This window comes from Raphanus sativus, chromosome 9, assembly GCF_000801105.2.
Source record: "Raphanus sativus cultivar WK10039 chromosome 9, ASM80110v3, whole genome shotgun sequence".
NCBI lineage: Eukaryota > Viridiplantae > Streptophyta > Magnoliopsida > Brassicales > Brassicaceae > Raphanus > Raphanus sativus.
The window spans coordinates 27,112,494-27,128,966 of NC_079519.1; the positions used below are offsets into that span (position 1 = coordinate 27,112,494).

General features: G+C 30.9%; 3 protein-coding genes and 1 non-coding gene across 4 annotated transcripts; 3 read left to right on the forward strand and 1 right to left on the reverse strand.

Moving 5' to 3' along the window:
- The first annotated feature begins 4,744 nt into the window (after window positions 1-4,744).
- On the forward strand, window positions 4,745-5,943 carry LOC108826001 (cytosolic sulfotransferase 5-like). Its single transcript, XM_018599363.2, is given in 3 exon segments — window positions 4,745-4,975; window positions 4,978-5,743; window positions 5,745-5,943. Coding segments are annotated over 3 exon segments (972 nt in total). The 5' UTR covers window positions 4,745-4,821; the 3' UTR covers window positions 5,797-5,943.
- A 148-nt stretch (window positions 5,944-6,091) lies between these two features.
- LOC108827204 (uncharacterized) lies at window positions 6,092-8,979 on the forward strand. Its single transcript, XM_018600564.2, has 8 exons — window positions 6,092-6,881; window positions 6,956-7,060; window positions 7,260-7,346; window positions 7,440-7,490; window positions 7,672-7,765; window positions 7,890-7,974; window positions 8,060-8,252; window positions 8,603-8,979. The coding sequence occupies exons 1-7, from the start codon at window positions 6,795-6,797 to the stop codon at window positions 8,217-8,219; spliced, it is 669 nt and encodes a 222-aa protein (XP_018456066.1). The 5' UTR covers window positions 6,092-6,794; the 3' UTR covers window positions 8,220-8,252; window positions 8,603-8,979.
- LOC130500533 (small nucleolar RNA Z279/snoR105/snoR108) lies at window positions 6,517-6,619 on the reverse strand. The gene has a single exon (XR_008939154.1). It is a non-coding gene; the product is annotated as a small nucleolar RNA Z279/snoR105/snoR108 (small nucleolar RNA).
- A 3,973-nt stretch (window positions 8,980-12,952) lies between the features above and the next one.
- LOC108824137 (brassinosteroid-responsive RING protein 1) lies at window positions 12,953-13,747 on the forward strand. Its single transcript, XM_018597504.2, has one exon. It carries the CDS (start codon window positions 13,031-13,033, stop codon window positions 13,547-13,549), a length of 519 nt encoding a protein of 172 aa, XP_018453006.1. The 5' UTR covers window positions 12,953-13,030; the 3' UTR covers window positions 13,550-13,747.
- Window positions 13,748-16,473: the final 2,726 nt, after the last annotated feature.

Consider the following 16,473-nt stretch of genomic DNA (forward strand, 5'->3'; position numbering starts at 1 on the left):
CTATTAAAATAATTTCAAGATAAAATTGAATTTCCCTTTTCATCTAAACCAATGTTTATTCACCTCACATAGAGTTAGGTCTCAATAAATCTAAAAAATTATCTTATGAATAAATTATCTATGTTTTCTTTCCAGTAAAATCTGTTTAACTGAACTTGCAGAGTACTCAATATTAAATATAAGATTAAGTAAATAGTTAAGAATGGGGCAATTGCCTATATTCTTGCTAACTACATTATTTTTAGGAAACAATTGATTTGCTTTATAAATGTTATGGACATTTATTAATTAACTAGGTGTAACTAGACATGCAAACAATATACTTTGAAACAAAATGAAAAATAAACCAATTATTTCAAAATAGATTTAATTACTCCATACCTTGATTCGTAAAGAAAAAGCATCAGATTCACAAATACTATCAAACATTAGACCCTCGATTAATGAGTTTTGAAATTGTCATCGGCATGGGAGAACACCGAAAGTCGAGATATTTATTTTTTTCATTCTTCACAATTGTTTTCTAAACACCGAACGGTTACAAAACAAAACTGTCGGTTAGAATAAGAGAGGGGAGTCATGAGCCAATAGACCAACTTAATTTGATCTAAAACACTATGGCCCTAACAAAAAATGTAATAACAATGAGTCGATTAAATTGATTTATATATGACTCAAAGTCAATTATTTCAATGTATTTTAAATTAACTAAATTGATTTATATATTTCATATATAATCTATCATTGTTCACTTTAAGCTTTCTATGTAATAAAAAATATTTTTCACAGATTTGATTGTTTTTTTTTAATTCAAAAAGAACTCAATGTATCCAATGGCGGACCCATCAATTTTTTTTACATGTATCATGATATGTAAAATTTTAAAAATAAGATAACAAAAGTATAATTTAGATATGTGAACTCAGATTTAGGTGTGTCAATACATACATTAATACCATTTTAGCTGCTTATTCTTTTTGGCATCCTATGCAAAACCAATTATTTCATAATTAAACATATGTCAATTGAACCCCTAATCCTATAGTAGATACGCCTCTGAATGTATCACAAGTAACTATTAACAAATACATCATTTTGTGTAAATCAAAAATTAAATAAACACCGCCCAATCGGGCAGGTCATGTAGAGATGTCAATTGGGCGGGCCGGGCGGGTTTGGGCATGTCCGAATGGGCTTCATTTTTTTGTTGGACATTTTTGGTCGAAGCCCAAATAGAACCATGTCCAAATGAGACCATAACCAAATAAGACCATGATTTGTTGGGCTGTCCATGGGACCCATACACCCATTTAATGTAAACAATATAATTTTCATTTTTTCGATTTTTGCGGGAAATTGTGTTTTTCTGTTTTGACAAAAAATTGCATTTTCGGTTTTTGCGAGAAATTGTATTTTTCGGTTTTGGCGGAAAATTGCGTTTTTCAATTTTTGCAGAAAATTACGTTTTTAGTTTTGGCGAGAAATTATGTTTCTCGGTATTGATGGGAAATTGCGTTTTTGATTTTGACAGGAAATTCGGTTTTTCGGTTTTGGCAGAAATTGCATTTTTCGGTTTTGGTGGAAAATTGTATTTTTCGATCTTGGCAGGAAATTACATTTTTCCGGTTTTGGTGGGCAACTATGTTTTTCCGGTTTTAACGAAAAATTACGTTTTTTCGATTTTAGCGGAAAATTACGTTTTTCATTTTTAGCGGAAAATTATGTTTTCCATAACAAAAATCACAAATAAACAGTTAGAAATCAAACTTTCAGGCTTCAGGAAGGAAAATGTTGGAAAAAAAAATATTGTGTTTTTTCCAATTTGCTAAACCTAGATATTTAGATTTTTGGCCGCCCATTGTCCAAGTGGTTAAACCCAATATTGTCCATGTTATAATTGGGCTCGTCCATGTGGACAAAATTTAGTTACTGGGTCAAAATGGGCATGTTCATTTCAGACCATATCAATTTGGACACGGCCGCCCATTTATAGCCCGCCCATTTGACATCTCTAAGGTCATGGTCTAGTTCATTCTTACAGCAAGTTTCAACCTACAAGTTTTTCCATATATTTATAATGATTTCACGACTTTTATGGTCTTCAATAGTCTTCTTACAGTAAGTTTCAACCTACAAGTTTCCATATATTATATATGCAAGATGTAAGCAACTTCAATAGTCTTCTTACAGTAAGTTTCAACCTACAAGTTTCCATATATTTATAATGATTTCACGACTTTTATGGTCTTCAATAGTCTTCTTACAGTAAGTTTCAACCTACAAGTTTCCATATATTTATAATGAATTCACGACTTTTATGGTGTTTAATAACTATTTGTTCGACTTCATGGTACTCGCTAAAATATAATAGTCAAAATAAATTAAACAATTACAATAATTATATAACAAAATTTTAATTTTTTGGTATATGTTATCAAATTTTTAAAAAGATTACAAATTACTAAAACTGTAAAATTCCACATTAAGATTTGTGATCATATTTTTTTATAATAAGATAAATGATTATAAAACAATATAAATATGAAGTTTCATTTAATAGATATTTCTTAATTAAAATATATTTTTTGTAAATTGTTTAAATTAATCTATATACCATATAAAATACATTATGATAAGAAAACCATATAAAATACATAATTTTTAGTTTCAAATTTTCATTGAACAAGTATTAAGAAATTAATATTTTAAATTTAAATTTTTATTAAATTTTTAGATTATAATATATTAAAATTATAAAAGTTCTACATTGAATATTTTGTGATCAATGTTTATTGAATATTTTTGTGATCAATGGTTTATTATTTTATAACAATATACAAATGGTTATAAATCATATGAGTAAGAATTAAATGTAACAAATCAATTTTTTTTAATATAATATATCTCCTTGTTAATATTATATAAAATATAATTATATACCATATCAAATAAAGAAATATTTTAATTATTTTACCATAAAATAGTAGTAAATAAAATTGTTTAATTTGATTTATGTGCACATTCCAATTTAATTATATACGTAATAGTTACAGGTTTCTTAATTATTTAGAGGATGATTATTTGTGGTTTTTAAATAGTTTTTGGTTGTTTTTTTCCAAAAACTATTCTTTTCAATCAAGATTTTAAAAAAATGGATTCTCTAAAATGTAAAAAAAATAGTTTTTTTCAATAACTGTTTTTTCAGACAAAAACCAAAAAAAAAGTTTTGTGGTTTCTAAAAAAAAGTTACGTTGGTTTTCAATATTTGTCACTTTTTTTAGTAAATATTTTTTTACTAAATTCATGCATTAAATATATAATTAAATATAAAGTTTAGTAAGAATCATTTGCTTAACATATATAATATGAAAGCAATATATAGTAAAAATTGAAAATTTTTAAAAATAAAATTAGTTATTTAAAATATACTTTATTTTTAACTTTTTATTTTGCAAAAAGAAACATTCAGAAATACATCTACTATATAAATATACATTTATTTTTGTTGAAAGAGTTACATTTATTCTACAAAAATATGAATAGAACAAAAATTAATCATCCCTACGAATTAAGTTATTGGAGTTATGTTTAGATAGATTAATTTTATAGTTAATTAATTAATATCCTATACTATAGAATTTAAGTTAATTTTTGTTAGTTTTAATTACTATACATTTATAATATTCTTGTTTTTATTTTAAATATAGTTATTTATTTTCTGTGTTAAAATATTTGAATTGCAAAATTTTATGTATCTTTACAATTTAAAATACAATTATATTTTTTTCCTAAAATAGTTTTTAGAATAAAATATACTTTTAAAATTCCGTTATTGATATTTCTTCCATTTTAAAATCTTAACTATCTATATATTTTCCTGGAGATATAATTATAATTATATTTATTATAAATTATATCTATTATTTATTTATATAATATATTTAATTTAATTTTAATATATTTATAAGGATGACAATAATAATAATTTGTATATTATTGTTTTAAAAGAAATATATTATTTTAATAACTTATTTTAGTCTGGAAAAACAAAAACCAAAATCTAAGTTTACCATTCAAGTTTTTGAAAAAGTAAAATCTACAAAAAAAAAATCAAGACTAAAATTTAAAAACCAAATTCTAAAATCAAAAAGCAAAAAGCCAAAAATCAAAAAACCAAAATCCAAAATCCAAAAATTATTCAAACAATCATCACCTTTTTATTATTTCATAATATATAAATGAATGCAAAATAAGTAATTGTATTAAAAATAGTATACATATATATGTAATGTTTGTTCCACTTATTTTAAATATTATGCACCAAACTTTAACCCATTCATATTTAAATATTTCGTTTCTTTTAATAGAAAATGAAATTCAATATGTTAAATATTTTCTTAACATGAATCTAAGCCCTTAAGGTTTTTCGTATCACCAGCGAAATAAATTAGTTTTTTTCTTTTTTTAAAAAAAATTAAATCCGAGTTTATTAAAGACACAGACCTAACCTCCGGATGGATGTACAGTCCACGGATAAATTCTTTCCTGGACATTCAAAGGAGTCGAAAGCAATAACCCATATCCATGTGGCCGGTGGGGTTTGAATCGAATTCACTGTATTGGATTTTTTAATTCTCTCAAGCGCCACTAGACCACCACCACCGATTTCAAGATAAAATAATAAATTAGGTTTCGTCTTTATTACCAGCAATATCTGTTTTCTGGCTTAATTTCTTCTCTTATATCTATTACAACTTCGTTTGAAACTTAAACATATCCTTTTGTAACGAGTAACAAGAAGTCAAGAACCAAGAAACACAAATGGATCCGAAGGAGCTTCCGTCGAACCTTAGAGACGACAAGATAAGTGAAGAAACCAGGAAGGTGATCTCTTCGCTTCCTTCACACACAGATTACCAAGGGCATAAGATTTGTAAATATCAAGGATGTTGGTATTATTACAACACCCTCCAAGGTGTCTCAATTTCCAGAGAGGTTTTCAACCGCAAGACACTGATGTAATCATTGCTTCGTACCCCAAATCAGGCACTACTTGGCTCAAGGCCCTCACAGTCGCTCTGCTTGAGAGATCAAAGAACCACTCTTCTGATCATCCTCTCCTATATCATAATCCTCATGGCATTATACCATTCTTGGAGATCGATGTGTACCACGAAAGCTCAAGTCCTAACCTAGCCAAGTTCTCAGCACCTCCGAGGCTGTTCTCGACTCACATGCCACTGCACACGATCCACGAAGCACTCAAGCACTCTCCTTGCAAGATTGTGTACGTGTGCAGGAACGTGAAGGACACGTTGATCTCGTGTTGGTTTTACAGCTGTGCTATATATAAAATCGAACCAACCAGAAGAGTTCTCGAGTCTATGTTTAACGAGTTCTGCGATGGAACCAACTATTTTGGACCTTTTTGGGATCATCTCTTGAGTTACTGGAGAGGAAGCTTGGAAGACCCAAAGCATGTCCTTTTCATGAGGTATGAGGAGATGAAAGCCGAGCCTCGTGATCAGATCAAGAGACTTGCGGACTTCTTGGGATGTCCTTTTACTAAGCAAGAAGAAGATAGTGGATCTGTGGACGGGATCTTGGACCTCTGCTCTCTGCGTAATCTGAGCAGTTTGGAGGCTAACAAAACAGGGACAATAAACAATGTGGAGCACAAGTTTTTTTTCCGTAAAGGAGAAGTCGGTGACTCGAAAAATTATCTTACGTCTGAAATGGAGAAAGATAGACATGATCATCAAAGAAAAACTTCAAGGTTCTGGTTTGAGTTTTTAGAGTTTTTAGAGTTTTATTATTGTTTGTGTTTTCTTTGTTGATGCAGCATAATAAGAGCACTTTCCGTTTGTTATGGTCTTTTTTTTTGTTCAAACCGTTTGTTATGGTCCTTCTCCTTTTTTTTAAGACAAAACTACTCTTTTCTGTTGCGTTTCATTATTCTTCATTCATGCTTGTTGCTATGTCTTAGCCTACCTTCTGGTTTCTAATGCTGATCTTGCAACAAAATTCCAAAGAAGTTGAGGTTGCTCCAGAAAGATTTTGACTTAAGTCTTTGATGTGCACGTTCGGTTTTGATAACTAGATAGTTTTCGTCCAACGTTTTCTAATGATCTACTTATTCCTTTTATCTCATCTTCATCAAATCAGATGTCGAACAGAACATTTGTTTACATTTTGGCTCTGGCTTGCTAGATTTTGACCCATCTGAAGTGAGAAGAGAGAAAGTGTTCGAATTCAGCAGCAGTCCCACGACTTCGACATTATTGAGCGTGGGAGCTTTGAATCTAAGATGGTAAGACAAATAGAGGTTGTTCAAGTAAAAAGACACTAAAAATAATAAGAGTTCCAATATTTTTTTACTAAAACGAATATAAACTGTAATTATCTAATAAGTATATTTGAAAAATATTAATGTATTTTCAAAGAAAACAATAACTATTATTATAGTTAATAAACAAAATTTGTTTTATGAAAAAAAAAAAGTGACCAATGAGGAGAGGGATCAGATGGTAAGACAAAGGAGAGCGCTCAATTGTCGTAACAGGCGGAGCGAAACGCTCTTCTCTCATAAAGCGAGAATATTTACCACTCATCATATCCCCTTTCACTTGCCTGAAGGATCATGTTTTTACTCTAACCCACCCAAAGCCTTTTTATACCCAAACAATAGTGTCCTCAACTTCACTTCTTACCGATGTGGGACGTTTCTCCGTTCCTCCCTTATACTCAACTTAAATTAAAAAAAAAACCTAACTTCAAAATCTCAAGAATATACAATGACTACTACCACCATCTCTCAGCATGATTTCTATGGCGATGATGGAGGAGATTCCGAAACTTCCATCTCTGTATCTGTTATCGAGGTATGAAGCTATCCTTCTTCTTCTGATGGTTTTCGTTTTGCATCGTTGGCTTGTGACATTTTTTGTGTGTGTAGAATATGAAGGAAGAGTATGGTTTGTTCGTTTGGCCTTGTAGCGTCATCCTCGCCGAGTACGTCTGGCAAGAGCGATCTCGATTTCGTGGCTCTTCAGTTCTCGAGGTAAACAAACCACTCCTGCTTTCTCAATTGAAATCGAGAACAAAGATTTGAGTGAATGTTTTGTTTTTTTTAGCTTTTCTTCATTAAAGAAGTGGGATTATGTCATCATTGTGTTCTGTGTTTGAGCTAATGAATGTCTTTTTTTGACTTTTATATACTTCTTTTCTTAAGACATTTATGTGTTTGATGTAATTTGTAGCTAGGAGCTGGCACTTCTTTACCCGGTTTAGTAGCTGCTAAGGTTGGAGCTAATGTCACCCTTACCGATGACTCAAGCAAAACAGAGGTGTGAAAATGTATTGATAAGCTTTGTTTTCTCATTTGGTTCAGAGACTAGGAGTTTATTACTCATCTTTCACCATACATGATACATTTGCAGGTTTTGGAGAATATGACAAGAGTTTGTGAGCTTAACAATCTCAACTGTAATGTAACGTTTACTACTTTTCACTTTCTTCAACTTCAACGCCCGCTGGATTAACAATAATCGTTAATCGCATATATATAACGCTTAGGAGCGTAGCGTATATGTTTGTTTGTATCTCCAAGATATTTGTCTCATGGTGTTTTCTCCATTCATTTAAACATACCTTATGGTGGTCTATTGGCAGGTAATGGGTCTCACTTGGGGAGTGTGGGATGCAACCATATTTGATCTGCGGCCTAACATTATACTTGGAGCAGATGTTCTATATGATTCAAGTGGTTAGTTCATCTGTTTCCTTTTTGTTTTGGCCTTCTAATTTTCCCTTGTGGAGTCGTTACTTCTCCCAGATTACTTGTTACCATGAGCTGAAATGTGAATCGCGAACCTTTGTTTTGTATATAGCGTTCGATGATCTCTTTGCCACCGTCTCTTTCCTGCTTCAAAATTCTCCAGATGCAGTTTTTATCACCACGTATCATAACAGGAGGTACACAATTCATTCATCCTTGTCATATAACATATCTGCAAAAGATTAGGATGGTGATTTTTGTGTATGGATTTTTATACTGCAGCGGGCATCATCTAATCGAATTCCTCATGGTGAAATGGGGTCTGAAGTGCGTTAAACTTGTGGATGGCTTCTCTTTTTTGCCATCTCGCAAGGCATCTTTACTGAGCGGCAACATTCAGCTGGTTGAGATCGTATTGAGTTCTGGAAAATCAGCATTCTAAGGCTGCAAAAATATGAGCCAGAGGAGGTCAAAGGTAGTATTAACATTTACTACATAATAAGATAATCCTTAGTTACTCTACTCTAGATGGTATTAGTAGAGTCGGGGTGTTTAGGGTTGGTCAAGGCGCAGATACTCTGATAACACTTTGCATAAAGTTGAATATTTCTACCCAAAGGGTCAACCAAGAGCTTAGCTTAATTTTACATTCTTTCTCGTATATAACCACTGTTTTGATGTTATCCATATTAAGCAAAGCATTGTTAATAAATATATTAGCTTCAAAACCGTACTTGAGATTGAGAACCTTTGATGTCCTCTCTAAGAAAATATTTGGGTAGAGTTTACTGTGTGTGACTGCAACGTGTTTCTGTGTGTTTATAGGAAATATCGATATTGAACTAATGGTTGAGCTTGTCTCATTTGGCTGAGAAAGAAGGAGGATCGATTGGGTAAAGAAGATTATGAATCACAACGATTGGTGAAAATGGTTTCTAATTGTGTCAAAGCAAGGATAAAAGATCACAGATACGATTGAATTGGTACCTAATAAGCCTAACAATACATTTCACGACCAGTTTGCTACAATTGTATTTGAATTTTCTCAAAGTCCATTTGTTCTCAAGGAACACGAGCACACTAACGCATCTTTTTGTTCATTTTATTATTTCGAAGTTGTTTAAAACATGACAATACTAATTGTTTGATGATGTTGTCTTGTTCAAGTTTCGAACTCATTTTCTAGATTGTTGTTTCTGGTATTTTTTTAAAGAGCTTGAATTGCTTGTTGTTGTGTTGATAAATTATCACTCTACCTCTAGTATCACCAAAAAAAATTCCATAAAATTTTTGTTCATTTGGAGGTTGTTATTACGCTTGAGTTCTTCCCTTTGTGAATGTTTCTTGTTCAGATCGATAAACTCACAAGTAGTATGATCATCGATAGATTCTTTGTTTGTTAATAACATTTTACTATCCTCATGCATTTCTTTACAGTTTAGTTTCTTTACTTGTTTAGCATACATAATTGAGTTATATCATAATTTTCCCCTAGCTGATGCACTTTATTTTAAGAAATCAAGGAATTGTTCATTTGATAAAACTAAAATGTCAACTGATTGATCATATGTGGGAACATTGTGAAAATAATAACAATAATAATGAATAGTCATGTATTTTAAAATCTTTTATTTATGTGTAATCTTTAGTAGAATGTAATATTTATTAATAAATATTACTTAGAATAGTTTTATTCTATGATTTTAGTTCTTATAAAGTTTTATGTTTTTATTTGATTTTTGTCTAAAGTAAAGACTATGATGTACAAATATAAAATAAATAAAAATTAGAGTTTACTAGTGAATAAAAATACCATCAAACCTCAAATATAAAATTCAGCAAACTTCAAATATAAAGTTGTTCTTGAAGATGCTCTTAAATTCATTCAAAGAAATTAAAAGAGAAAAATAAATGCATTCAGAAAAGAAAAGCCACTTGGTCCAAGTCAGTCTACATGACCAATCATTGACATAGTGTGACTTGTTCATCTGAGAAAATAATTACAATAGTTATAAAATAATTTCATTTTCGGATTAATTTCATTATCGGAATAGCTCAAAAGTTTCTTAAAAATATAACAAGGACAAAAATTAGGAATATTCACATGAATATACTGAACCAAAAAAAAAATTCATTAGATCAGTTGGTGTTTCCCCAGTAAAAAAACTCTCCCACCAGACCTTGGATCAAGCCTCACTTCTCACCATTTCAGTTTCTTCAACCAAAAAAAAAGAATAAACTAAACCAAAATATATCTGAGAAAATAGACAAACAATAATGATCTAAGAGTCAAGTGAGTGTTAATCTGGATAACTATGAAATTGGTTGTATATATTGAATTGATTATTGAATATAAACAAAGACAAGTATATATATTTGGATACTTTAATTATAGTTTAGCTGGTTGCTTAAAACAATTAGTGTGATTAGTTGGTCGCTTGCTGACAAAACGACAGTCTCTGACATGCAAAACTGGAATAAACTTTGTAGTTTTCCGTTGAATTAGCAGACAAGGTTCAAGTTAAATATGTTTAACTCTACTTTTAAAACTTAAAGCAAAATTCCTCAAGTACTTTTTACTGTTCCCTTTCTTATAATAATTTAAATCCTGCAAAGCATGCTGTCATGACTATAGTAATATCCGTACATAAAATACAATATATACAACAAACTCTTTACATGTACATAGTACAACAGTGCATATGATATTAACATTTTACAAAGTGACTCCAGTATTGGTTCAAGCCAGATGACCAATGCAAATATTGACGGTTTTAGATTGATAAGTATGAATATATGAACTTACAAAATAACCGAGAGAAACTAGAGAAACTAAGGGCTGTCATAATCCAATCCATAGAGTATATATATCACAGTTACTAACTCGTCTGTTACGAGAGGACCGGAAGTTTCTAACATATTTGAAGTTTCTAAATTATTTACTTTTCCTCATTTTAGAGTTTTGATATTTGCATGTAGACTGAAGAAAATATGTTAACAAAAAAATAATAGTATGCTAAAAATGGATCAAAATTCTACGTACACACATGACACATCAGTCATCAACGATCATTAAAACTTTGTTGACACCTTACCTAAACCCTTATGTGTGAATGTAAATTGCCAGGGTATAAACTATAAATTTTGAACACTGCAGTTCCTAAGTAATTTGAAAGAAAAAATAATTGATTTTCCGTGTTTTTCTTAACCGAATTTTGGTTGTTAAATTAATTGTCCAGACAAAAAGGATTAATCTTGGCTGGATTTATCTGGCTTATCAGTTAATATAATCTTACTAACAGTGACGCTTTTTAATTATTCTGTAAGCCCTTGTTCCTATGTAATATAAACATGAGTGTGTGGTAAACTTGCTGTACATAAACGTACGTGGGAGACAAATAGCCTGGTGATTTTTGTCCTCTCACGCCTTCTACATGTGGTGGATTCAATTTTTCCAAAGTATGACAAAGCATCTACTTTATCAAACATATAAATCCAATTAAATTGGGAATTTTTTAATTCATTGAAATATTGTTCAAGTTACATAGATGAATAAACAACCTTATATATATATATAAGGTCTGTGTGTGAGTGTATACAGTATATAGTTGCAAAAAGTGTTGAATGGCGGAATGTGAAATGTTGGAGGAGAAGATGGGGAGGGTGTGAGGTGGGTCAGAGCTGCTTTAGCTCTTTCATACATTTGAGTCAGATACCCATATGACTCCCCCTCTCTAGAAATAGATCTTCAAATATTTTGGTTACGTAAATTAATATTGTATTCTAGAAGTACGAATCAAAATCAAACTTAAAGAACTGCAAAGGCTTTTCTACGTAGTTCACCTTAGGTCATAAAAATACATATCAAAAGTCAATAGATGAAGAATCATAATAGCAAATGACGTATATGTAGACTGATGATCTCTACTAGTCATGTGAAGATTCAAACATTGTTTTGGACTGAACTCAATGTGTGTATTCATCATTGTGATATCAAATACACTTGGTATGATAAATATATTTTCGCCTTGTCCATGCCAAAATGTGACGATTAATTAAGATTTTCTAGTACAGTGAATTGATGTCCTTTCATTGATTTTGTAGAGTAGAATCTAATTTTCATTCTTTATTTTTTTTTTGTAATCTACATTGATGTGAAAATATCCTACTTTGAAGGTAAATTTTTTTTTTAAAAAATTATTTTAAAGATCCTAATTTCACGGTAACCAAAAACAATCTCTAAAGTATAAATATAAATGCATGTACATAGCATGTATAATGCAATATAGGTGTCGACAAACTGAGAATGAAATGAACCTAACGAATAACGATCTGTCTTTACCTTAATTATTTGATGTATTTCTGGATTTACATTAATACTTTATATTTCTTGATTTCTATTATCTTTATAGGGAGTATGAACAAAAACAATCAATAGTCTATGCATATACTATAACCTAAAGAAAGATCATTACCACATTCGTAGCTATATCCTCATCAAGCAAAATAATTAAATACCAAAGAAAACCACGCAAACAGAAACAAATTAAAGCATTTCAAATAACGATTTTTAAAGTTTTTTGTCAATAAAAAAGTTCCTAAAGAAGAAAATGACATCTAAACAAAAAAAAAAGAAAAAGAAAAGAAGAAATGACCAGAATAAGTTTTATTAAAGAACTAAATACATTTCTACCTCTTGATTTATAGATATATAAATATAAATAAATAATAATAAAATTAAAAAAAATAAAAAAGTAAAGAATGTTTTTATAAATTTGAATTATGTGTTTTCAAATTTGAACTTTTTAATAACTTTTCGAAACAAATTCATTTTTTTTATAAATTCGAAAATACTTTTAAAAAATACTTTTAAAAACTATTTTTAATATTTTTTTACAAAAACACCTCCAAAACCTCCTCATCCTTTACCCCTAAACAGTCAGTTTAAATTAATTAATCTAAAAATATAAATATATAGTTACTCTTTCATAAAAATATCATTTTCTTTTTTTTGGAACTTTTTTATTGAAAAGAAACTAAATAAAAGATTATCCTACGAAAATTTTCACATTATTGAGTACTCCATTAAATTAACGGAGCAATAATTAATTACCAAATCACATATACAATATTAATATACACATACACACGCCAACTATATATACATCCCACCCTCTCCATCTTTTCATCACAATCCAAAAGTCTCTCTCTCTATTTCTCTCTCTTTACAGTTTTCTCTCTAACGGCGAAGCAATGGGTTTTCCGGTGGGCTATTCCGAGCTCCTACTCCCAAAAATCTTCATTCATGTACTCTCTTTCTTAGGTTTGATACGAAAACTAATCTCCACACTTTTCTGGTTCATTGGTTTACCCGATTTCTTGGAACCCGAACCGGTTACATCTTCATGGCCCGACCCACCACCAAACTCCACCACCTCAAGCCACCATGACTCTCACTTGTTTTCAGCAGCGCTGCTAGCTGGACAGATCTTGCCCGTTGTCAGATTCTCGGATCTAAACCGACCCGAATCCGAATGTTGTGCAGTGTGTCTCTACGACTTCGAGAACGACGATGAGATCCGACGGCTGACGAATTGCAGGCATATTTTCCATAAAGAATGCTTGGACCGTTGGATTATGGATTATAGTCAGATGACGTGTCCGCTTTGTCGTACCCAGTTTGTACCTGATGAGCTTCAAACGGACTTTAGTCAAAAGCTTTGGTCGGAATCTAGTGAAGACGTTTCTGAACTTCTTGCTCAATCATCTTAGGACATAGTTCTTTTTCCTCTCGCTTGACAGGGTAACATGAAAGGTTATTTTCTTTGTTAATACTTTTTTGTTAGTAGTATTGTGTTTGGTAGCTGATGGATGTAAATTAAAAATAGAAAGTGGTTACAGGCTAGTGAAAGAGGAAGAAGAAAACTTGTATCATCTATTCAGAAAAGGAAACTAAAGTTTGAGTTATTATTTGCACTCTTTTTTCTGTTACCGTGAAAATAAATCTGTTCATTCACAGGTTTTTTGTTATCTAAGCAAAAACAACTTTATTTTGAGAAAGAAAAAATTAGATGGAAACATAATTGGACTTGCTCATTAACAAATTAATAAATGTGTAATATTTCTGTGGAAGCATCTTAGCATAATGATTAAGGTCTAAAGTTTTCTACACCCAAGTTTGGGGTTTGATTCTCAGACTATGCAATTTATTGCAGATTTTCTCAAATCCAGATTTCAAGTCCCAGAGAGAGTGCGATTTATTAGGCAACTATGAGTATTGTCAGTTGTCGAATCGTATATGTAATGTTCTTAATAATTGTAATTGTAATATCATAATAAATCAGCGTTAAAAAAATGTGTAATATTTCCTATTTTATTAAAATTGTCAAGAAATCTTAAAAAACATCCAGTGTCAAATAGTAGGCTTCTGTGCTACCTAGTTTCTCACTACAAATTGTAAATCACGCGTTAACTTTTTAAATTTAAAATATAGCAAAAGAAAATTTTGAGGTTTTCATAACTATTCACTGATAAAAGATCCATGAAGCTATTTCCTTTTGACACATGTGGTTCACGGAAAATAGATGAACTTATCTCAGAGTTAAGTTATTTTTTTTTTTATCTCAGAGTTAAGTTAAAGATTTGTAAAGTCAAAGAACGACAACGCAACGAATCAACGATGGAGGCAGCCTCCACCAAGAGGCTATATGCTCTCCACTCAAAAGTTAAAAGGACTAATATAGGCAAATAATTTCTCCAAAAAAACAAAAATAGGCAAATAAAGTGCATCAAAAACCATAAACTTGAAAAAAAAAATTTGGTAAACAATGTATTTTCCAAGTATCTAAGTAAAGGAACTTTTTTCATCAATTTTCTTATAATTCTCGCTTTGTATAGTTGTATGAAGGTTTTTTTTCATCATCTCTATTTGTCTTGTAATTCACGCTCTTATATATGAAAGAATTTGGGTGTTTTTATACGATTTTTAATCGTAAGTGTTTGAACTAAAATCTGGGGCCTACGATTAATACCGTACATATTAAACTTTCTAGCGAAGCTTAATCATAGTCCATCTTGGTAAGCTGTATACTTGAAATAGGATTGTTGCTTTTATTTTTGTAGAATTTTCTATGAACTGAAAGACTTGTTAATCTTTTGCATTCTTAAGAATCAACACTTAATCATTGGGGTATTAAATATAATTTGAGAGGTTCCTGCAAAAGAGTATGAAGGCAGAGAGCGTGACGCGAAGAAGCTTCGCATGTGTTGGGAAACTTTGGAAATTGGAATATGTTATGCTGTCGCCACGTCGCACACATGGACTTGTCTGTGCGTGTGCTTATTTATTTCTAAACTAATACGAGCCCCACACGCTTCTACTCATTTTTTGGCTCTCAGATATACCACAAAAATAAATAGAATCTATAAAAACATTATGTTGAAAATTTCAAACAATACCATGAAGTACACAAAAAATGGCAAATTGTGAAACCATGAAGTAACATAAATAAATAATTAACTATAATTTTAAAAAAATACCAATTTTCCGCCGCTAAATTGCAAAAGGCGAACTAAACATGTTATACCAGAACAATATACTAATGTAATTTTAGATCTTGAAGAATCGACTATTTTACCTTACCATTGTGAAGAAATATCAACTTGTAGATTCTATTATTTTATCAGTACCAGTTTCCTGCGATATGGAGCATATACTAGCACATCCCTTGATTAAATTTTGAAATATGATAAATCTACATATACCTGAATAAGTTAGTTTTTCTTTACACTTCAAACGTACTACACTGAATTTTCTAAATATAGTGGGAGAAGTCGTTAAATTAATCGATAGACAACTCTTCCAATGTTATTATGGTTGACCCACTTTGACTTAAAAGCGTAAAAGGCAGTATGAATTGAATCATTAGCTTTGTTATATATTTTCAAGATTTTTTTTGTTTTTGAAAAATATTTTCAAGATTTTTACAAGACTTAAATAAACTTCATAAGCAATTTAGCCCATCCTCGATGATTCCACGTCCCACCCTCGTGCGCAATATCTTATTATAAAGAACAGATATTTATAGACAAATCAGGTTCGGGAGAAAATAAAAAATACTACTCGGATTCTCATGTTAGGAATACAAAGCAGAGTGCCAACAGATATAACTAAAATAAAGAAGAAAGAAACATTAGTTTCCAACTTGTGGTTATTAATGCCATGACTAGTCCTCAGGATCAGTATTCCGCTCATCTATTCAGCTTCGGGAGAAAGGCTTGCGCATGTGCTTTTATAATTGGCAAGCCCTTGTATGTTACCGGTTTGGTCATAGGTCATCGTGAAAAGCATCCCAAAACAATACCGAAATATTGTTTTGGGCTACTTGACAGTGTTAAGTAGCCTACTTGAACAGGCTGGTTAGGCAATTGCAAAGAAATCACAGTACAGATAATGCAAAGATAAAAGGAATACAGCCACACATATAGCATAGCAAGGTTTACACATTTTTGCGTTCATCAGATAAATGGGAGAAAAATACCAACAAAGTCAACACACCAGATGATACCAAATGTTTTAGTGCATAAACCAGAGTACTAATACTTGCAAAGCAACCACATAACTGAGAAAAATAGCTGAACAGTAATAACAAACAACACTTTGACACACAATATGAAGATATTGGTTTAAAGTTCCC